We start from the raw sequence: 22,871 nt of genomic DNA on the forward strand, positions 1-22,871 counted from the left end.
CTTGCCGGTCCTGAAGCCCCTCCGGTCTGCTCGTTGAGTTTTAACAGAGGGCGACAGGCTCTAAGGGGAGCGACCAATTGTGGGTTTGAGGTGCTGTGAGCCCACACAGGCGGCTCACTCAGTTGGGACGCGGAGGCAGCAGGGGCTGCAGGTGACAATGGCTCCACCCACCTTCTTGGGTCTCCCTGGGGTCCCTTGCACCCACCCGGGAGCCAGGAGTTTTAATCCCCTCCCCCTTCAGAGTCTCTTTCAAGTTTTGAGTTGGATGTAAGCATAGCTCTCACCATGTAAATTTAGGCAGTGTCTTCAAGGGGTGCGTGTGTGGTGGAGAGTAGCTAGGGGTGTATCTATCCCCTGTCTACCTATCGCCCGTCCCCGGGTGGGGGGGGGGAGGACTATGGGGTCCTTCCCCAGGATTGCTCATTTCTGGCACCAGGGCCATTATTCTGACTTCTGAAAAGAGAAATAGAGAAGGCCAAAATAGCTCAAAACAAATCGTATGGGGGTCATTGAGAAACAGTGTGTGATGTTGGTGAGAACTGTTTACCTGAGGAGATGTTGGAGGCATTTGAGATAGGGCTTATCCTAAGGATTGCTGTCTCCACTTTTCAGTAGCAAAAAAATTACAAACTTGACTAATAGTTTTATTAGTTTTTGTTTTAATTTTTGAAAGCGTAAGTTTATATGCCTGGATGTCAGTTTTTGTGGGTACATTTGGTGTATTTTGTAAAAAATTTCTTCCTGCCTGTCCCCTTGCAGTGTTGCTTTATTTTGGAGAGGTAGATGTTACGAATTTTTCCAACCAGTACTTTTTTGGAGGAATTATATTTAATAATTTCAGTGTCCTTAGGTATTTAAAAACATTCCTAAAGCTTATAAATGTTTTTCACATTTAAAGAGAAGTGTTCTGTTTTGTACACAAACACATTAACTTAATTGAGAAAGATTTCCATTTCTAAGTCTTGACTCAGTGGGGAATTTTGGAACAGATAAGTTTGGGGGAAGTATTGTTTTCTCTAAAAAGAGTTCTCCTGTGGTCGCAGCTACCAACCTTGTTTATTTTATCTGCAGAACAAGTATTTAGAGTTCTTTTTATATTTTTATTTCCCAGGCTTCTGATTTTTTAGCTTAAGCACTTAATGCCATTTTCTTTTCAGGGCATTAAAGTTTTAAGCTTAGGTAGGCATTTTTGTATTTGATTTGACATTTATTTTGTTTCTTCTTGTTTTTATTTTAAAAGTAGTTCAGTTTTTTGTTTAGGATTTACCTTTCAAACAGTTACTACAATTAAAGTTTAAATTGTCTTCATCTGAATGACAAACTTAGCTATTAAAGAAAAACGGTGTTTTGTAAGAAAATAAAGTACTAAATTAGTTTTCCATAACGTGGAACAGTTAAAGGGTTTCTGCATTTAAAAATGGACAAGTTTTAGAATACGTTCATCATAGTATAAATGCCTGGAATGAAACCTAATACCATACTTGACTGAAAATTTTAATATTAAAATCTATTTTGGAGGGAAGTATGTTGAAAGAGATTTCTGTACCCTTTTTTTGTGCAAAGTTGAGATAGTGGCTGCTTTTATTATTTTTCTTTTTGCATTAAGTATTCATTGTCTGTTTTTTTTTTTAATTAAAAAAAAAACCTTTCATATAAACTTAACCCCCAAGTTTAGTAATTCTTCCGAATGGGTAAAGATCAAACCAATACTGGCTAATAAAATATGAGAAGGTTTTGTTTCTGATCTTTTATGTTTTTAAGGATATATTTTATGGGGATAATTTTACTCATCCCTAAATTCCACTGTGTATTTAAAACAAGAGCGAAGAGTTTAATTCTTAGAACCTGTGAATGGACTAATAATTTTCCTTGGAAAACAGACCTGATTATTTCCTTTTGGAGGTGGGTTCCTTCCATTGTGGGGTGTATGTTTCTGGTTTTGATGTAACATACATCTTCAAGAAATGCCTGCCTGTGACTTAATCCTGGTAAAGCCATTATTGTGGTTGCTAGTTGGAGGGATTTATTTATTTATTTATTTGGGATCTGGCCTGATGACCTTTATCTACTGGGATTGCTGCAGAACTGGAAACAAGACTGGCCTCTTGTACACTGTGGGAATGTTCAGGCTGTTGAGGATGAAGATGTCAGATTTGAGTTCTGTTTTCCTTGTTGCACTGCCTGTATATATCATCTGATTTTAGTGTGAACCATTAGCACCTTCTGCCACTACTAATTAAGAATTATACAATGTGTACTAGAAAAATGCCTGGATACTTTTATTCTCCGTTTGTTCATAAGACCTGGAAACTATGAGAAAACAGTCCTCCTTTTTGTACATCTTGCATATTGCTACCAGGTGATCCGCAGCCGAGATCAGACTTAGAAGTTTACTTTTGGCAACTTTTTTTTCTTTGTTAGTTGTAGCCCACAAGGTCTGGTATTTTTCCCCAGAAATGCTAATATCCTGTGAAATGACAAGTACGCTAGTGGTTTAAATGAATAAAAAAAAAAGTGTGATGAGAGAAAGTCCTCGCGTTCTATAAATTAGAGGGAAAATTGCTACAGCTATGACTGCCTTTGTTCTCAAAGCCATTCGAACTGCAGGCTGTGTTGGGACTGGTTTGTACATTGTTTAAGTGCCGTCAGGAGAACTTCTAATTAGAGTAATTGCTGGGTGGGGCGGAGCACAAAAGGGCGGGGCGGGGCGCGGGACCCTGGAGGGATTGGCCTGGGGAAGACGGGCCGGGCGTGGGGGCCCTCGTGGGATTGGCCCGGGGGAGGGGAGGAGGGTGGGGGTCCTCGTGGGATTGGTCCAGCGAGGAGGAGGCGGGGTGCGGCACGAGGCCTGGCGCGGAGATAATCAGCCCGCGCTGGCGAGGCAGGTGCAGGCTGGTGAGTGCTTGGCAGGTAAGGGGCCCTTCCGTAGGCAGGCAGGCGGGTTCTCTCTGGACCCTCCTCATCCTTCTCACACGCGTCCTTGGGTCACAGCTGTGTTCCCCGCGGCGTGTAGCCACGTAGGAACTTGCTGCGCCCAGTTGCGGTCGACTGTCCAGCGAGGCCGCTTTCCCGCTGCGGTGGTGGTGGTGGGAGCGGTAGCAGCTCTGGACGCGGGCAGGATTTCCTTTTGCCGTCAGCAGTGCTGTAGGACTGCGGCTCGTGCTGCTTTTGTCTTCTCCTCTCGATAGGGCTTTTAAACTCAGCAGCGTTCAAGGGCACAGGCGTGGGGATGGTAACTCCTGTTTACCAAGCCTTCAAGTAAAAAAGATCAGTGAACGGATAGATTATGCTCTCTAGAAAGCTCTGTTAATGGACAAGTGTAGCATGAAAATAGTAATATAAATTACTGGTTCCGACTTGAGTTTTCTTTAGATGTTCAACAGGTCATCAGTTTTTACGGACTGTTGTTCCCTTTCCTGCTCTGTCTAGGAGTGTATGTGCGTGGCTGATCTAGAGGTGTTCTGGTCTTTGGTCTCAATTTCTAGCAAACTTTCTTAGGTGGAAACTTACACCAAATAACGGGCTGCCCACTCTAGGCTGATAAAGCCTCGTTGGCAGCATTGACTCCCGAAGAAGTTTGGGTTGCCCTGGTAGGAGTCAGCCTGTTCTTTTTAAAACTTAAGCTTCATCTGTAGCTATTGTGACCTTCAACTGTAGCTCTTGCGACTGTCTGAAATGACAATTTAAATCTTGAAAACAGCGAGAATGTGGTTCTTGACCTATGGCATTAAGGTCATTTTAAAATGTGTGTGTCCACTTCTCACTTTTGAAGATTTCCCATCACTGATTTTTTAAAGTTAATTTTCCGGGTTTTTTTGTTTGTTTCATTTTGTTTTTGACACATAATTGTACATATTTGCATGCAGTCCTGTGTGATTATTGGTAGGCATATACATAGTGTAAACAATTTATTTTAATAAAATGAGGCAAGCTTTTACTTGGAATATGATGTGTAGATAAGAATTGGTTTATTGTGACTTTGAGATGTTAACAGCCAACTCTTAAAAGAGGGAAAGCATCAGTGACTAGAGTGCGTCTTAGTTTTTCTTTTTAGTTTTAGTTGTAGAAGAAAATTTCTAATAAAGAAAAAAAGGAAATTTCTACATAGCAAGACCCTGTCTCAAAACAAACAAAACCAATCTAAAGACAACCGTATTTTATTTCTGCCTCTTTTTTAAAAGATAACTTCTAAGTTGATTTGTATGGATAAACTGGAATACCTAGAGGAGGGGAAGTATGGTTTTCCACAGAGTATTTGCCATTAGAATTTAAGCAGTCAGAAAATTTAGGATGTGTTAACATTTCCTATAATTTCCAAAGTTTATTCTATGTGAAAAAAAATCACTCCAATGTGAGTATTGAATATTCTTAAATAAGCACATTGTACATATGCGAAGGAAGATATAAAGATAATAGATACACTGAAGCTTTGTAAAAAATTTTTTAGGAAACCAGTAGGAACAGCTTGCATGTGCTTGAATTTTTGTATTGCTCCTAGGAAGCGAATTGGTGTTCATGTCAGTACTTGTGGAAAGACCCAGTATGTCTCAGATGTAGGGGAATTTTGAATCTATAGTTAGCTGCCATTTGTGAATATCTGTTTTGCAGTTTTGAGGACTTGACTTCTGTCGATTGACTTTTGAGTATTTGAGTTCACATAAGACAATGTTCCCAAGGCAGCAAACAAAACTACATTTATATTCCTCACTCCTCTAACAGCTTCAGGCTGCTTGGCCCTGGGTCCAAGCTAGAGCTTAGAGTAGAACTAAGATGATGAGATCGTGACTGAAATGAACATTTTGCCCCAAAAGAACATTTTTTATGATGCAATTAGAGATTGAGAATCTTACTGAGAGTAGCTTTTGTTGTGATGGGAAGTCCATTTATGAATTATTCAGTCAGTTGTGCATAGCCTGCACCTTTGGGGTAACCAGACTTGGCCCTGTTCGTTCCCTGTGCTTCTGTTGCTCTGTCCCCTGCTACTCTGTTACTGCTCATGTTATACACATTCAGAACAGGAGTTTCTCTTTCATGGACAATACTGGCCTCCTCATAGTTTTCATTCCCTTTAGGTGAGTTAGTGTCCAGGCAAAAGAAAGAGAAGTTAATAATTAAGTAAAAATATTCTTGAAAGTCTGTGGAATTTTTTGTCTGCCTTTTTTCCAGAAGTGAAATCTATTTCTTTCCATTAGTAGGAATTTCCCTAAGTGTTGAAGTAACACTTAAGAAGTTGATCCTTTGGTCTATTCCTCATAAAGTTTTTCAGAGCTAGCTCAGGATATAAAATGTCCAGACTGGAATTCAAAAGTGTACAGAAATTGAGTGAAATGCGGCTCCTCCGCCTTATGGACATTAAATCATGCTGTGAAATAAAACTGCAGTTTTGGAGAGTGTATTGTACAGTAGTACTTCCTATACAGTTTTGTTAGATAACAGCAACTTTATTCCTTTAATTTTCCAGCAGTAATTCATATAGTTTCACTCACCACTCACTTCCATTTTTCTACCCATTCCTTTGTATTTGTGATTTGCTGTATGTATATCAAATAATGTGCTTTTCTGTCAGCCTTATGACACACACCACCTGGTAAATGGTAAACATGGCTAAAATTTATGCTTAGTTTAAATTTATTAGGAAAAACAAAGTATTAGAAAATACAGCCTGGCCCCCCCCAAAAAAAAATGTGTGTATATATATATATATATAAAATTATATTGTCTTGACTGCATCTCTAGGAAGAAGAAAGGACAGGAACTAGGAATAATGGAATGTTAGTGTTTTAGCCCTCCAAATAAACACCTCATGGTGAAATGTACTTATAAATTATACTTCCTGCTTCAAAATTTGTGTCTCCCTGTGAACTGCTTTGTCTAACCTGGGGGTCAGAGGGCTGACTTGGTTTCTGCTTGTTTCTGTTGCTTGTCTTTTTTCTTACCTTGCAATGTTAGTGATCATTATTAGCTCTAAAATGCTTTTGGGGCTTTCTTTATTCTCCTTCGTTTTTAGAAGTATTAATTTTGGTCTTTATTAGCAAGTTTTAACAAGGAAACTATGGAAAGCAAAAGGCCAGATCTCTCCAAGAAGTAGTTTTTGCACATTGAGTAAAATAGGTTGTTAGGGTTCCTCATAGGATCTAATTTATTTATTAGCTTTTAAAAAACATTGCACAACCACCCTTTCATTGATTGCATCCATTATACTTGAAAGCCATTTGATTCATTTTACCATCACCTTTTTAAATATGAGAAATCATCAAGCAAATCTGTTATTATACAGAATGCTTATAAAACTTTAGGTTGGTAAATTTGAATTTGTATCTTTTGAACATGTTCTAGTTTAGAAGTGATAATCACTTGTGATCTGAATTTTCATGTACAGCTCTATAAATTTGCTTCTGTGTATATTAAGGAAAAATGCTGACTTGCTTGTTGATGATAGTTCTTGCCGACTGTGTTACCATATTACTCCGTCCTATTGTACTGGGCATTATGTAGTTTATTTCAATTTCATAACAGCGTTTGACTGTGAAATGTGGGAGTAAGGAGCACATGAACAAGACCTCACTTCAGAGTTGCAAGGATTTCCTTCACTCTGTACTCTATACAAATTTAAAAAAAATTTTTTCAACCCAGTTATTTTTGTTTAAACTTGAGCCTTGTGTTTGTATGATTCTGAAGATAGTATTTTCTGTCTTAAGTGTTTTTCTCATTTGTTGGCACTTGTAATACAGAGGAAAAACCCTTTGCAGGCTGATTTTTGTCACTTATATGCTGTGAACGTAGTACATTTGCACGTGATTTCTGTTACTTTTAGTCAGGAACATAGGGCTGTGTAAAATAAATTCAACAAAATGTTAGGACCAAATGTTGGTATGGTTATTTACTGAAAGTATTACATTTCTAATACTCTCACACAGACTTTCTGATTTTGACATTAGAGTAATATAGGAAGTCAGAGGGAGAAAGGACGACATTCTAAGCTTGAATAACAGTGTAGGTATTTTATTTTTCCTTTGGAAAATATGCAAATATTTGACATTTTCTGTTTAGATGATAACATTAAATCAGAGCATGCGACTGGTACCATGCTTCATTTTATCAGTAAAGCATTTAGAAAGCTTAATATCCTTCCAGTTTTTAAATGTTGCTTGTGTAGAACTCATGTTTTGTATTTAATAGTGTTGGTGTTGATCTTTGTGTGGAAGTTTGAAATCAGAATTTTGTTATGTTATTTTGAAATGTTTCGAGGCTGAGCTAGGTGGATTACAATTTCTCGCTTAACTAGTGACTTAGCTGAACTGTTTATTGATGGCAGTTTTTGTAGACACTGACTATATTGCTCCAGATTTTGGAGGCAGAGTCTTACCATGTAGTTCAGGTGCTAGAATTACATGCGGGCATGTGCTACCAGAGAGAGTGATTTATGTCCTGGTGCATAGCGGTAGTGGGAGACCTGATGTATAGCGCCCCAGCTCCCAGTTTGTTAGCTCATTTCTTTGTTTACACATTTCTGTGCTCTTCAATTAGGTTTGTGGTAGTGAATTCCTTCACTAAGTAGTTTTCTCTCCATTAAGTAAATTATTAGAAATATTTGTAGGATTTGAAGAAAGTATTTCAGCTTGAGCTGGGAGCAGAAAAAAGAAAGAACAGGTAGCTCTAGGTTTCTCAGAGGAAAAGTCAATATGAAGAGTCCCTTGTTTTCTTTCTGTCTTTGGAAAGTTACTTACAAATTGGGCCATATTCTACATTTTGTTCTAGATCCCCTCCCCCATAGTATTTCTATCTTGTACGTTGCTGAAAGTGCCACCCTACTCTTTTTAGTAGCTGCATAATAGTCCACGGTGAGACTGTACTATATTCTAATTCAAAAGCAGTCGACAATTTTCACAATAAGAGTGTCTTCATATTTTGGGTTTCATTTTTTTGTTTTGTTTGGTTTTGGGTTTTTTGGTGGAACCGGGAATTGAACTCAGGTCCTTGCGTTTGCCAGGGAAGTGCTTATTCCACTGAGCTATCTCCCTGGCCCCCATATTTTGGGTTTCAGAGTGTCATAAATTAGTGTGCAGCGTCATAAATTAGTGTGCAGCTAAAAGTTAGAGTTAGAAAATACAACTATATTTATAAAAAGTACATGCTTATTCAAGATTGAAAGATGTACTATTATTAAATAAGAACATTGGGGCTGGGAAGATAGCTCAGTAGAATAAGTGCTTCCCTGCAAGTGTAAGGGCCTGAGTTCAATCCCTGGTTCCACAAAAAATAAATAAATCATTATTTTAAAGAAACAAGAAGTGAATTTTAATTTAAAAAAAGTTAAAAGTTTAAAAATAAAACTACTCATTGCTATTTCTAAGTGTTCTACTTCTTTAGAAGCCCTTAAATAAGTCATTCTTTGAACCTTCGAGCGCAGTGAATAGCCTGAAGCACTTAGCAATTGATAGTTTCTTTTTTAAGAACGATGATTTTTCTTGAGAAACATAATATCCAAATCTCCAAATCGCAGAGACTCTTACTTTGGCCCCACTGTAGTTGTTCTGGCAGATTCCAGGAGGCAAACCCGAGAATCCCAAACATCTCTTGTAAAGCCCTTGGAAAGTTTCAGTTTGAATGTTTACAATTCTTTGTTTTTGTGAAATAACACAGTGTTGGTGTACATGTAGTCCACATAATGCGTTATGTCAGACATAGAGTTTGGGTAATACTTTAAAGCTAAAGACATAATAGCACATAAAATTTGATACTTGCAGTCTGGAAACAGGAGAATGATCTATGCCAATAAATTATTTTGGATACTATTTGCTATGTTGGTGTGTTTTTAATTCTTATAGTGCCAGTGTGGCTCAAAAGTGCAGTTGTCTTTTTTTAAATTGTAACTACCAGAAGAGTTTCTCAAAAATACAATATGCTTTTTTCTATAATGACATGAATTATATGAATATTTGCTGCTGCTTGAATTTTCTAAGATATAACTATGGATATAGTCCCTAAAGATATTTGATAATCAAAATTAACTGATTCTTCTGGGAATATCTGTGCCTTCGGTTGGTTTATTTTGCAGAATATGAGATTCACTTTTCATTATTTGTGACCTTCATTTGCTAGCAAATCCAATTTTGTATCCCTAGAGTGAACATTGTGGAGTTAGTCTTCAGTTTTGACAGTTCCTTCAAACGTGCTTGTTATATCAACATGTTAGGAGCAGTTTTTCTTGTATATATTTTGTTTTCATTAGTATTTTCAGCCAGTTTTTCTTTTACCCAGGTTTCTAACGTTACACTGAAGATGGTAATTTATCATAGTGTTGTCTATTTCTGTTGTGTAGAAATGGTCATCGTTAAAAAGTTGCAGAAACAGAAGATCAGTTTCTGACATGGTTAGGAAGACCATGACTACCCTTGGATTCACATTTCCTGTTTCTTTTTTGGGAGGTGAGGAAGAAGAACCCTTGTTTGAAGAATCTTATCATTAGTGTCTTAATTTTGCCCTATTGTCAAAACTTTGTAAAATTTATTCAGTACACAAGTTTTTTTATGTAAGTTTGTTTTACTTGGTTCAGAGCTTTGTCTGAGAGATGACTGGTTTTAAGTTCAGTCCTGTGGCCCAGTGTCCTTGTCACATAATACAAGGGCACCCTGGGCATGGACCCTCCACACACACACACACACACACACACACACCCACCCACCTGTGGACAGGGAGGGTGGTCATGAGCTTTCTGGGAGGAGTGTCAAGGAAGTAATTAGATTTAGGAGAACCTTAGAAAGACAAGAGACATTTTATATCTTTGTGATCACCTTTTTAATCCAAGGGCAAAGGAAATCTCTGCTTTGTCCCTATAGGAAAGGTCTCTGCATGTGACTTTCAAAGGTCAGCTGCTTTCACTCCGGTCTGGGCCCTGCCTGTGTTGGATTTTGGCCAGCTCGTCTCCAGCATACAGGAGAATTTGAGATTTTTCCTCCCTCCCCCATTTCTTCTGTTTTTGTTCTGTGTAAACAGTTCCTGCCGTAGTAACATAGACAAATATAGCAGAGAATGCTTTTCTGGAAGATGAATGCTCCCTAAGCATTTTTTAACCATTTTTGGGAAGAATTGATCTTTCTGTGTGTTTCAGACAGACTCAAAAGAGGGCGAGGCTATCGCTATAAATTGAAGTGACATCATATGTATTGCCCCCATTGATCTGCTTTTAGTCTCCAGCCAGGATAAAAGGAAATGGCATCAGGGAGGAAGCATGCTTCATTTAGGCACAGATCCCAGAGTGATAATGGGGTAATAATAGAACTCATGCCACTGTCAATCGGTGGCTACATTAGTCCGAGGCTCATTCCCGTCCAGGAGCTGCTCAGTGACTTCCTGCAGTGCACCAGCTGGGTGGCGAAGAGGTTGCCCTCCTCAGCCCGTGGAAGGGTACGGGCCACAGGCTTAAGTGTGTGTATGCGATGGCCATTGTGGCAGGTCCTGCCTGTTGAAGCCTGGTGAGGTGCGTCCGCTGCCCTTGTGACCTGTGAGGTGAGCTGGCCCTTTTGCCTCTTGTTAAAGGAGGAGATGGCGGTGGTCCTGAGTCATGTGGGTGGTCTTCAGGGAGTACAGAGTGAGTGATGCCCCTGTCGCAGCAGCGAGAGGCTTCTGGAAGGATCTGGATTTGTTTTCTTTGTGTTGCCGGTAGGTTAGAAAGGTAGGTTTGGAAAAATTCATATTTTCTTTCCAAGAGTCAGTAGAAACTTGAAAACCACTTTTTAAAATACAGCTCACTTCAGTTCTTCAGCTGACTGCAGAAAATAAAAGTAGACTTTCTTGTTTGTGTACCTTTCTGTAATTAACCGTGAAATCTTCTATGTTTATGGCAAGAATACCGACTTCTGAAACCCTTAACAAACAACATTTGTACTTGGCTGACCTGCTTTATTTAACATTTTGTTTCTTTTATTCATGTAAGTTTTACTGTCCTGTGCAATTTACTTTCAAGTACCCACATGACTTTGGCACCCGGTAGTCTTATTCTAAGTTTGTGAGGCAGATGCATTTTACAAATACTAAGCTGATCTCCGTATGGAGATAATAACAAATGAATTTCCTGTCTGTAGGACTTTTTATCTCTGTGGCTATGATGTGGGTACTAGCACTATTAGGTCCCCAGAAATACAAACAGGTTCTTTCCTTTATGTTTTGAGGTGCTTTCGTAGGAGAATAATGCTGGGAACATTTTTCATGACTGTGCCATAGTACGACTAAAGCCACGTCTGTCTCTTGGAACCCTGCTGTATGAAAACCCGGTTGGCCCAGGAGCCATGTGAAATTTGATTTCTCCGTGGGTAGCAGTAGAATGATTCACGTAACGTTACTTCTTTTCCCGGTGCCAGCTGCCAGGAGGGGTCTCATGCCTGGGTACAGCCTCTGGGCATGTTTGCTAATATTTGATATCTTTCTGTTGCTTTGCAAACATTTTGGCTTATTACATACTCTTTTTCCATTGTAGCTAGCTTTACATGGAGTAAAGGTTTATTTTACAAAGAAAAATCTATATTAAAGTGAAGCTACCTAACTACATATTTGCACTGAAGCAAGTATTAAAATCCTCTTTTCAACATCTGTGATCTCATATTTTTTTAAGTGATATAATGTTTACTTGTGGACAAATGATACAGAGTTAGTTTTACTGTCTGTGGCTTCAAAGAGTGTTAGATCACCGATCATGTGAGCTTTTTTCATTGTTTAGAAACACCATTCCCCCCCAAAGTTGGAGAGGTACAGTTGAGAGCCAGGTGTTTACTGAGAGTATTTCTGCAAGTTCTCTCTGAGAAGTCTGCCGGGCCTAAATCTGGCATCACGAGGGATGTTTGCATTGTGGCTGTGCGGTGCTGGTTGCGTCCTGCCCGCCTGCGAGCAAGCTGGCTCTTGCTGGGGGTGCCTTGGGCCACACCGCAGAAGGGGCTGGTACCTGGAGCAGGCACCCTTGCTCTCTGCCTCCCGCCGGTGAGAGCCAGTTAAACTTAGAATAAAGAATAAAGAACTCAAAGTGTTTGATGATGTGCGTCCTCCCTCCATGCCTCTCAGCTGTCCATCATAGTCAGGGGGCTTAGCTTTAAATATTTCCATTGTGTAAAATTTGGAGAGAACAAAAGATTTCAGCAGTGCTTTCGGCTCTGTTTCTGTGTACAGATGTCTGTGCTTTCTGCTTGGAAAGAAACTGAGATACACAGGATGAGCCCAGGGATTTTTGTGGGTCCATATATTAGTAGTGCTTTGATTTTTAAATGAGTTGCTTTTATGGATTGATCCCATTTGGGACAAGTTGAGGACCGAAGGCTTCCTTTCCTCTGTGGGTCTCTTCAATCTTAACCAAGTCCCAAACCGAGTTCTAACAATAGGCCTCTTTGTAAGCACAAAGGCACAATTGGGAGACACTTTTCTTTCTACTCTTTCCTTCCCTGTAATTCTGCAGATTGGCAGGGCTTGGTTCCTGCTGTAGTTAGTATACATGGCCCCCAGTCCAGCCTGGCTGGCCCCATCCCAGGAGCCTGCCTTCCCTAGTCTGCAAACTGTTGCCCTCTTGCTAGTGGCTGCACTGACGCTGCTTGCAGAGTTGATGGTGCCTTTGGGGGTCAGGGCAGGCAGGGCCACTTGAATCCAGTCTGGAGCCTGTTGCCTTATAGTATCTGTCCTCTACACCTCCCCTGAGCCCCAGACAGGGACAGGGAGGGAGAGTTGGTCCACTCTACCAAGAGTCCCAGGCATTCTGGCGACAGTGGGCACAAGAGAAGTGGTGGGACAGGTTGAAAAAATTTTGGGATGTGGCTTTAGAACATTAGGGGTGCATATAGGGCTATGGTCTGTAGATTCAGCTTCTAGCAGAGAAAAGCTGAAAGGTTGAACCATTTGTGAGCCACTGTAAGGTTTCAGGGGGTCAGTGAGGAGCCACTGGGCCATGGGACTGTACTAGACCTGGGGCCTAGCAGAGTTGGAGCCAGGTCAGGAGTGGGCTACAAGAGAGGTAGAATACAGCGTCTCAGCCAGGTTCTGGCCCAGAGCACTGCCAGGCTGTGTCCTACATGTGTCCCCTGACATATGCCTGGGGTAGACCTTGTGGTTCAGCGGACGCTGGGGCCTGGGTTTGGCATTTTCTATAAAACAGCAGACATGCTACTATATAAATAGCCTCGTGTTTAAATGATAGAGAATGCTAGAACGGTGCTGTTATTAGTAGTTGTGTAACTACTAATACTTGGTATACTTGGTATTTCTAAAGTATCTCACAGGCTTGTGACTTCACAAGAAAGGGAATTGCAGTCGTTCTCCAGTCCTGTAGAGGACCTTGGGTCAATGGTCACTATACTGTAATTGTGCTCAAGACACCTTGCCATTCTGCCACCCCTAGAGCCTCTCCACAGCAGAGAAACATACGCAAGAACCAGCCACTGTACATCTGAGCCCTCTGCCTGCCTTTGGGGAGGTAGGGCTGAGAACGTAAGAGCAGTGCTTTCTTTGTGAAATTGGGTGTAGAGTGTGGTGCATGCAGCCCAGCGGTTTCCCTGCGTGCTCACTTTGGAGGGGAGGAGGCAGGCATTGTGTGCACTTGGGCACAGAAATGTAGAGAGGGACAGAGAAAGAAAAGCCGGTAATTTCTAGAATTTCTTTTGAGTACCAAGAAGTGGCATTTGGCTTTATTAACAAGGGTTATCTGGGAATAAGCAAGGCTGAAGGGAAGATAAACCTTCGTTTTAAGTAAACACTGTCCCTCTGATGTATGCTGCATCTGGCATCTCAGCGCTCTGTAGGGCTGACCTCTCTGTGCCCTTGGGCAGTGTTGCCCCTGGTACTGGGGCACACTAGTGAACAGGTATGTGAAGTCTGACTCAGTTCCTAGGCGTCACAAATGTGTTATTTTGTTTTGTACTACTTTAGGACTTCTTCTCTTTGCCCTTAACTGGTAATAACCATTTTTGACCCATCTTTTACAAAAACATGAGGATATGGATGACTGTGTGTGTGTGTTTATGTGTTGTGTGTTGTTATATGTATGACTGTGTATGTATCCTTTTAAAAAATTGTAGTGTATTATAAACATAAATACACTAAGCATAGCATTTTTGTTGTTGTTCTTGTTTTACGGAACCGGGGATAGAACTCAGGCCCTTGCGCTTGCCAGGGAAGCGCTTGTTCCTCTGAGCCATCTCCCCAGCCCAAGCATAGCATTTTTATAATGAAGGCATTGTGAAGCACAGTAATTATTTCATTGCGTGCTCTTTATTTTTCTGTTCAGAAATGAAATCTAAAACCTTTCTGTTGAGCTTCCATATGTTTGCTTACAATTGAAGGTCTTCTTGAGTCTTTATCTAGGCTAAATAATATTTTTTAGCACATGTGTAACCATAAAGGCAAAGATCTAATAAAGCACAATAATTTTTCATAAGATAAGAACCATTTTGATCTTTCTGAAGTAGAGACGTGACATGAAAAGCGAAAGCAACAAGGCTGTCACCAGGCCCCAGAACGCAGTGACTGTGGAGAGAGAGGTTTCCCAGAAGTCAGCACTCTGGTCCTCCTGTTTCAGACACATGCCAGCAGCACCCAGGTTACTCATGCTTCGCTGCTGTCTTCGGAGGAAACATTTGGGCCTAATTTCTTGTCAGCTGAATGGTGTTTTCACCGGCTGTTTTGTTTTGCCCTCAGCTTCTTCCAGACCAGCTGGTCTTGCTTCTGGAGCGTCTGTTGCAGGAGAAGACCCTGACCCGCCCAACGCTGCAGTCCCTCCAGAGAACATACCATCTCCAGGAACAGGACGCGGAGGTGATCAGAGCCTGCTAGTGGTGAGGGTAGAGCCCGCACCACACTCCCACACTGTTGAAACTGTCATTTGCATTAGTGGAATCCCTCGTTTTTGAGTAAAGAACCAGGTTTAAGCAGAGGGCACATTGCTTTTCAGGCTGCACTTGTTGCAGCTCTGTGCATGCTTATGCTGATATCCACAGTATTTTGAGATCACAAGTTTCCCCCTCTTCTTAAATCATAAGGATGGATGGAAGTCTTCTGAAGAGTGAGCAGGCAGGGTGGAGTGTTGGAGGTTATTAGCCTGTGCGGGTCGTCTTGCTCACTGATGGTGGCGCCATCCTGTTGCGTGTTGGGAAAACTTGGCTCAGCTGTATCAGTGTCTTGGTTGCATTCAGCTAGGACAGGAAAGGAGCCATGTGTAAAGGAAATGAGAACTGAATCTAGCAGCTATGGTTTAAAGAAGAAAATCGAATGCTTGTGGGAAAGCAATATGATGTGGTCCTTAATATCTTTTAGCTTATAGGGAAAAATGCAATATGAATCCTAAGATGAATTCCAGGTTTTCAAAACATAGAATAGTAAATCTTTAATGTATTTAGCCATCTTAAAGTAAAACACAGGAGGAGCAAGAGGTCAAAGAACAAAGCTCTCATTTAAAACTAGAGTGCAGAAAATGCAAGTAAGTTTGGTTTGTAGTCAGTTGAAAATAACTGAACATTTAAAAAATGTAATCCAATATGGCAGACATATTAAGCACTTGAGGTAAAAAAAAATCAAAGCATCTCAATACTTTCTGTTCATTTCAACATTTTTTGAAACTATTTTGTGAATATGTTGGGTTAAATGCACTATAATGAATTTCACAATCATTGGAATGGAGTAAATTGAGAATGGCCTGTCCTTATTAACTATAAGATAAGATGGACATTGTTCAGCAGTTTAAAGCTCTACAAATCCAAGAGTAATTGGAAAATTGCAAAGAAGAGGCACATAGCCTTTCACTCACCTGAGCATAGATCAAATGTGTAGTTATTTCTGTTTATTTCAGTGCTTAGATTTTTGTTTATAGGCGTTTCCAAATGCCAGACTGTTATTTTTAATGAGTATTTAAAAGTCCTGCCTATTTATAGGCATTGGCCTGTTTTAATGGCAGTGGAATGCCATGTGCCTGCCGCATGGACCAGGGCAAGAGGGTCAGAGCAGACACTGGGCACCTGTCCTTCGATGACCGGAAGCCGTGAGGTGCTAGGCCCTGTTTTCCTTCTTCCTTTTGGCATGAAATACATCCTGTTCTTAACTTACAGCATGACTTACTTATTATGTATAACCGCTTAAACCTTTGAGAAGGACAGTGGGCTGTATCTGGTTGCTGTTTTATATCTCACAGTCTGTTATGTTGTCCAAAGATAGGACAGCCTCTTCTGTTAGCTCCTGGTGGCCAGAGGTAGTCTGAATGTAGCATGGCTCACTAACATGACCTGCCTGGTCCTCACTATGCAGTATGGGCCACACATTCTCTGGGCTCTGGGATTCACCTTTTAGAAGCTCATTTTGGATGAAAAAGACACCTTCATCCAAGAGCTGGGATGGGATGCAATATGTGAAGTTGGGTTCAGTTTCTAGACACAGGATTCAGGAAAGGCCATGCAGAGAAAATGACATTGAGCTGGGATCTAAAGACCCAAGAGAGGTGGCCACACAGCCATGACCTCTGGGTGTTTTCCTTGGAGAGATGACAGTATGTACAGCTGTGTGAATTCCGCATGTGCCAGCAATCATAGTTAGCACACTTTTCCTGTAAAGGACCAAATAGTTACTATTTCAGGCAAGATGGCTTCTGCAGTCACTCAACTTTGCTGTTGTGACTCCAGAACTGCTGTGAGGGCCAGGGATATAGCTCAGTGGCACAAGCACTTGCCTGGCAAGTGCAAGATCCTGAGTTTGATTCCTGGTACCCACCCCCCCAAAAAAAAATTATGATTAAAAGACAACTGCTGTAGACAGTTTGTAAACAAATATGGCTATGTGTCAGTAAAGCCTTTCATGGACCCCAGAACTTGAATTTCATGTAACTAGCGCCTCATCCTTTTCCTATTGCTTTTTAAACTCCTTGGAAGCATGTACACTCTTTGTAGTGGTGGCAGGATTTGGTCTTCCCAGCTGTGCTCTGCCAGCCCCTCTGCTGAAGCTCCAGGCTACCTCAAATGCTTTGTTCTAAGATGAGCTTCAGACCTAGGCCCTCACCGTCCTGGGTTGGTGTGTTTCACCGATGGCTTTTCTTACTATGAGGAATGTCACAGAACTCAGAACCAGAAAAGTAACAGGGTTTTGGGTAACCTGTGCTTTCTATAAACTATATCAATTAAGTGTGATTAGCAGAAATTGAGTTACCAGTGCACTGTCCTTTTTTTCTTTTTTTCATGATTACAAAGTGTAACTCAGTGCTACGTATAGTTGTATCTATAAAAGAGTTCCTAGCAGAATCACTCTACAATATGTGAAGACAGGTTTCTGGTTTGGAGCCAGTCTAGAGAGTTGGTGCCCAGTGTACTTCAGAGTTCTAAGGCTTAATGAGAATACAGAAATTTGTAATTTCTTAACACCTTGGAGGCTGAGAACAGGGTGGGGCTGTGATGGAGACAGCATCTTCCTCAGGCAAGTAACATCTGAACCACTGGATTTACAAGCATCAGGTTCACCTGGGCAGTGCCACCTCTGCTTCTAGCCCTGCATTCACAGTTCAGAAAGAGGAGGGACAGGAGTAAGGCTTTGGCTGTGCTGCCCAGGGACACCTAGATAGGTCCTATGTCCTCACTCCCACCCAGAAGTCCCTGCCAACTGCAGACACAGGTACTTCCTGCACCCTAGCTGGTTGCAGGGGTCAGCACAGTAATGCTGGATTTCTTCTCAGCAGTCCAGTTTTGAATTCACAGGCCATTTCTGGTTAAGAAGATATGGTTACAAGTGGTCTTCATCTCTACCATTAGAGTACTTCCTTATAAGTTAAAGAAGTAGTGTATTGGGGCTTAAAAAGCTAAGCATCTCTTAGAACTTCTTTTAAAAAATGGGAAAATACCAATGCCCTGAATTCCAAATGACATTCTCCTAACTGCTTTCAAGTGACAGATGTTTCATGAGAGAAAGAATTGTTACTTGGTGGAAAAATCTTGAGGAGTCTAGGCACTTGGTACTCTTCCATGAGTGAACCAGTTCAATTGTTATTGGGACTCTTAAATATGGACTTAGGAACAGTCATGTAAAAGTGGCTTCAGAGGCACCTAAGTGCATGCAGGCTATGTACTAAGTGTCCCAGTGGAAGATGGCGCTAGAGGGCTTTGCCTGCAGGAGCAGGTGAGTTGTTGCCCCTATGCCCTTCTCCACTGCCACAGGCCTGTGGGACAATGGTGTCACAGGAGATACCCAGTGCAGCAAGCCTCAGCCCTAACGATGGTTGCTCTCATGTGGAACAGGGGTGCCTGTGTCCTGGGAGAGGTGCACACTTCCGTGCTTCCTGTGTCTGGTCACACACTGAACTGGAAACCTGTCCTGGTGCCTCAAATAGTTTCAGGCTCATTGCTCATTTTGAGCCATTCTTCTTATGTGTCCTGGTGGCTGAATTGCTTCTGTGCTCCAGTCCTGTTCTCAGGCCTCTAGCTCTGCTGCAGGGAGAGGTGCTGAGTGCTGCTGAGGGCTTTCAAGGTTCTACTTTCTGGTTCTACCCAGGTTACCACACTTCCATCCCTGTACCCCATGTGGTGCAAACACACAGGTCAATACAGGTGGCAGTGAGTACCTTTATGCAGGAAGCATGCACAGGGTGCAGAGGAGATGGAAAGTGACACATAGTGCACTAGGCTGCCTCATGCCTTGCCCGTCCACTCTTGCCAGCCCTCTCTGCTGGGTGGGACACAGCTACAACATGTTCACATTTCTTAGCCTGGAAGGTAAAGTGACTGTTGGAGTAACTGACTTATCAGGTTACAGAACTGCCACCCTTGTACCAGGCTCCATCAACCAGGAAGGAAAATGAACTGGTGTGAAATTCTGTCCATAGAAGCACTTCATTTGCAGTTTTTTAGTGTAGCTCAAAGTATGTTGAAATTGCAAAAATACTATGTGACCAATGATTTTTGGAACCAAAAGTGGTTTTCAACACCCCTTTGAAAAAGTGAATTCCCCATCCACTTTAGCAGATCTCTTAAATTGGAAACCAGCTGCCCCACAGTAGTGGTGTAGTGATCCCAAGAGCTTGCTGTCTTCTCCCCATGAGCCCCACAGCTGACCTTCAGACAACTGTCCTGCTGTAGACTAAAACTGAGCACATCAAATTGGGGCTCCCTTCCAGCAATAGCATCTGCCAGCATACTTTTTGAACATCAAAAAGCAGCAACTCATGTTTCACCTGGCCCAGGTGGCTGTGGCTGCGGTGTCTCCATCTGCGTGGTGGCCTGCTCTGCTCTTTCGATTGTATGCTACCATCAGAAAAATGAATTTGTGTAAGAGGCCATCAGTGCATTATTTATCTCCTCACAGAGAGAGGAGAAACCCTGTTGGTTATAATGAAGGACCTTTCTGAATTAGATGGAGCAAGAAAATGCAGTACCACCTGCTGCTTCTCCCTGAAGCTCCACCTTTCCTGGCTCCCCATATGGGTGTGGCTTGGGGCCGGCCTCCAGAGGAGGGGAGGATGGTACCTGCCCATGTGGCGTCTGCACATTCTTCATTATTTGATCACTTGAACATGCAGGCCCAGGATCTGCTGCTGGCCGAGCTTGTACTTAGTACTGACCTGCATTCTAGGCGAACAGGGCCACAGCCTAGTCACCTTCTCCATGGCTCCATTTTACTCATCAAGAAGGCCGGAGTGTGATTATACTGATGGATTTTGGGGTTTGACTTTTTTTTTTATCATACCCAAGTAGGAAAACTTCATGAAACTATATTTTGTTTTCTTTTACTTCATTTTCTTTTAAAAAGCATGTATTATGACGTAGCAAGTTGATTTTATAATCTGCTAATGGATCATCGCCCAAAGTTTAAAAAGTGCTAGGTAGAGTGGCTTGGGGGTTTTCACTGACCACTTCACTGCCCTGATTCCTCCCTGGAGGCTTAGAGGATCCTGAGCTTTGGTTTCCTCTAAGTAAAATAAAGCTTGGAGTGTCTTTGTGGGATTGTAAACAATGTAAGACACAAGAAGTCAGTGAATGTGCTAAGAAAATAAGAGCGCCCATAGTTACAGGGTGGGGCACTGGGGACTGAGTGCAGGACCTCTCCCTTGGTAGGCAGGCTCTCCATGCCTGAGCCACACTCCGTCTGAGTGCAGTTTAGTGTAGATCCTATTCAGGTAAGATGCACGTTTTTTATTTGATCCAAAATATTAAAGCTTATTAATCCATCATTATAAAAAAAAATATTAAAGCTTAGTTACTTAGCTGAAACAACATTGATATTCTCTTTAGTTGTCTTTTCTTTTAATCTGCATAGACTAGCAGAGATTAGAGGAATAAGAATCTGCTCAGTTTCTGGAGGTGAACATTACTTACAGGCTGCGCAGGTATCTGGTTGGGGCCTTCTATGCATTCAGTTACAGGCTTCCTGAGCTTTGGTTCAGTGAGCTTTGGTTTTGCTGGGGTGGGAGTCTGCTCTGTTTTCAACCTGAGCACATCTGATGCTGAGATGCAGGAGGCTGTGCTCGGCACTATGGGATGTTTAATATCCCTGACATCTGTCCATGAAGTGCCAGTAGCCACTGACTCATCAAGAAGGCAGGAGTGTGATTAGACTGATGGCTTTTGGGGTTTGATTTTTGTGACACTCAGGAGTGTCTCCAGGTGCTGCCTGATGTCCCTGGCAGAAATTCTCCAGTTAAGAACCAGTGCTTTGGGGCTGGTGAGATGGCTCAGTGGTCTAAAGCACCTACTTAGAACAAGCTACGCTAAGCAAAGCACAGGGACCGCAGTTCAATCCCCCAGCACCATATGCCAGCCAGACCCGCCCCCTGGTGGGCTGAGCTGGCCACACACAGACACACACACACACACACAAATAAATAAAATTTTTAAAAAGAAGCAGTGCTTTAAGACAGTGACTGGCTCATAAAAGGGCAGTTTTTAAAGTCTCATTTGAAATGACTGTTGACAGTTGGCTATAGTACAGAGTGGGGTGACTGGAAAGATAGCTGACAGTGTTGGGAGGTGGCTCTGAGCCTGTTGTACCCACTCCTGAGGCCTCTAGCATGTCACCTCAGAAGAGGTGAAAATAGGCTTCTGCTTGGAAGAAAAAAAAAAAAAAAGTGTTGCTGACCTAAAGTAGTAGTAGTAGTGGGTGAGTCTAAGCGAATAGGTCAGTAAGAAAGGACAAACCTGTTTTGCCAGTGGTATCCATAAGGCTCTGCCAGCATCCATCTGAGTTCTCCTCTGAGAAGGACATTTTCAAGGTTGACTGAGACTGGGCAAACACCAGCCTCACAGCCTCACAGCACATCGGCAGCTGCAGCTGAAGCCCTGGCAAACGTCCCCTGTGGCTCTGGGCCTCCCACTGCGTACAGAGGCAGGGAGGGTACTTTCATACAAGTTAAGAAGTCCTTGCTGTGACTGGAGGGCTAGAGGTGGAAGGCTGGGTTTCAGCAGTGTGGGATCCGTCATCTCTGAGGCTCATTTGAGAACTTCATCTCAGCTGTCAGCATCATTTCTCTGAATTGAAGCACTCCGTGATCAGACCACTAGCGGCGTATCAAGGGGTACGGAGGATTCTTGAACTGAGTGCCGGTCCTGATTCTGCTCATGCTTTGAACACACAGATCCTCCCTCTTTACTTGGAGATTCAAAATGTTGAGGAGGGTCTCAACTCCTGGCTGTCCTTTGCCTCCTGATGACTTTTCCTAGTCTGGTCACACGTAGGACATTTGTTTCATTTTCTTGCACAGTGGTTTAGAGGAAAGGCCAGGTAGGTGTACTTTCTTCGGGTCCTCTAGGCATTCCCGGGTGCTTGACTGTTGAGTTATGTATTCTTTTTTTTCTTTGCGGGCAAGGCATGCAGCACTGAGGATAGAACCCAGGTCCTTGCACTTGCTGGAGATTGAACCTGGGTCCTTGTACTTGTCAGGCAGGCACTTAGACTGCTAAGCTCGCTCCCTTGCCTGCTTGACTGTTAAACTACGGTGTGCTGGCCCAGGCTCTATTGTTCCTTAATACGGAATCTAAGGAATATAATGAGGTAGGAACAATGGCTCTGGCTCCTGTTGGGCCCTGTGATCATGGCATGTGCGGGCACAGGCCCTGCTGTGCCTCCCCCACTGCAGTCCTGGCTGTGGGGCAGCACACAGGACTGGGACAAGGGCCTTTGCACTTGTGGGACGGCCCTGGGTCGCCTAGGCTTCTGAGCAGGAACAGTGCAGTGCCCGGAGGCCTCCAGCTGGCGCCTGCTTCCTTTCCTCCCTTGCTCTGCAGGCTGCCCCGGGGGCCTCATTACCCAGCCAGCCAGCTCACTGGCTCGTCAGCCGGCATTGTCAGAAGGCACCATCATGGAACGGAACCCCATGAGGCAGGTTTTCATGCTGAACATAAAAAGGAGATCATTGTGGAGGGCCCAAAAGTTGAGTGGCAATTAGTGAAGTGTTGTTCCGGGATAAAATCTGAGGGGCCGAGGAGCCAGTCTCACAGGGAGCTCCTCAAGGGCAAGTTGACACTTGCCTCCTCCACCTGATAGCTCACAGATATGAGGCACTGGGCTATTTGTCATCACACCTTCACAGTTACAAAGTATCCCACTTGCTAGCCCCTCAGTCTGGTCCAGCTCATTTTGCAGGTCAAGAGGCCCAGGGTGAACTTCAGAACAGCCTGCAGCCAGCATGCAGTTTCTGAAGTCAAGACAGTGCTGGGGAAGGAAGCACTGTGCTGTCCACAGAGCATTGTGAATCCTTTCTTAGAGTTTTAAAGGTAGGGTCAGTGTGGATTGAAAGAAAAGACTGGAGCATTTGCTTTAAAGTGCATCTTTTTAAACAAGCCATGTATCTTAAGAGTGTTCTTCTCTTAATTATGCAGTCCAGGGCCCTGGAACTTCTCTATGGAAAGCCCACAATGGACAGTGTCTCGTGTTGTACT

At 42.5% G+C, this 22,871-nt stretch overlaps 1 protein-coding gene across 1 annotated transcript in view; it reads left to right on the forward strand.

The window, feature by feature from the left end:
- Positions 1-22,871, forward strand: part of CUNH9orf3 (chromosome unknown C9orf3 homolog) — a 404,210-nt gene that overhangs the window by 362,169 nt on the left and 19,170 nt on the right. The window contains exon 14 of the mRNA XM_004643795.2: positions 14,671-14,787. Within this exon, the coding sequence (XP_004643852.1) occupies positions 14,671-14,787 (117 nt within the window). The remainder of the gene's footprint in view (positions 1-14,670; positions 14,788-22,871) is intronic.

This window comes from Octodon degus, unplaced genomic scaffold (genome assembly GCF_000260255.1).
Source record: "Octodon degus isolate 3935 unplaced genomic scaffold, OctDeg1.0 scaffold00184, whole genome shotgun sequence".
Taxonomy (NCBI): domain Eukaryota; kingdom Metazoa; phylum Chordata; class Mammalia; order Rodentia; family Octodontidae; genus Octodon; species Octodon degus.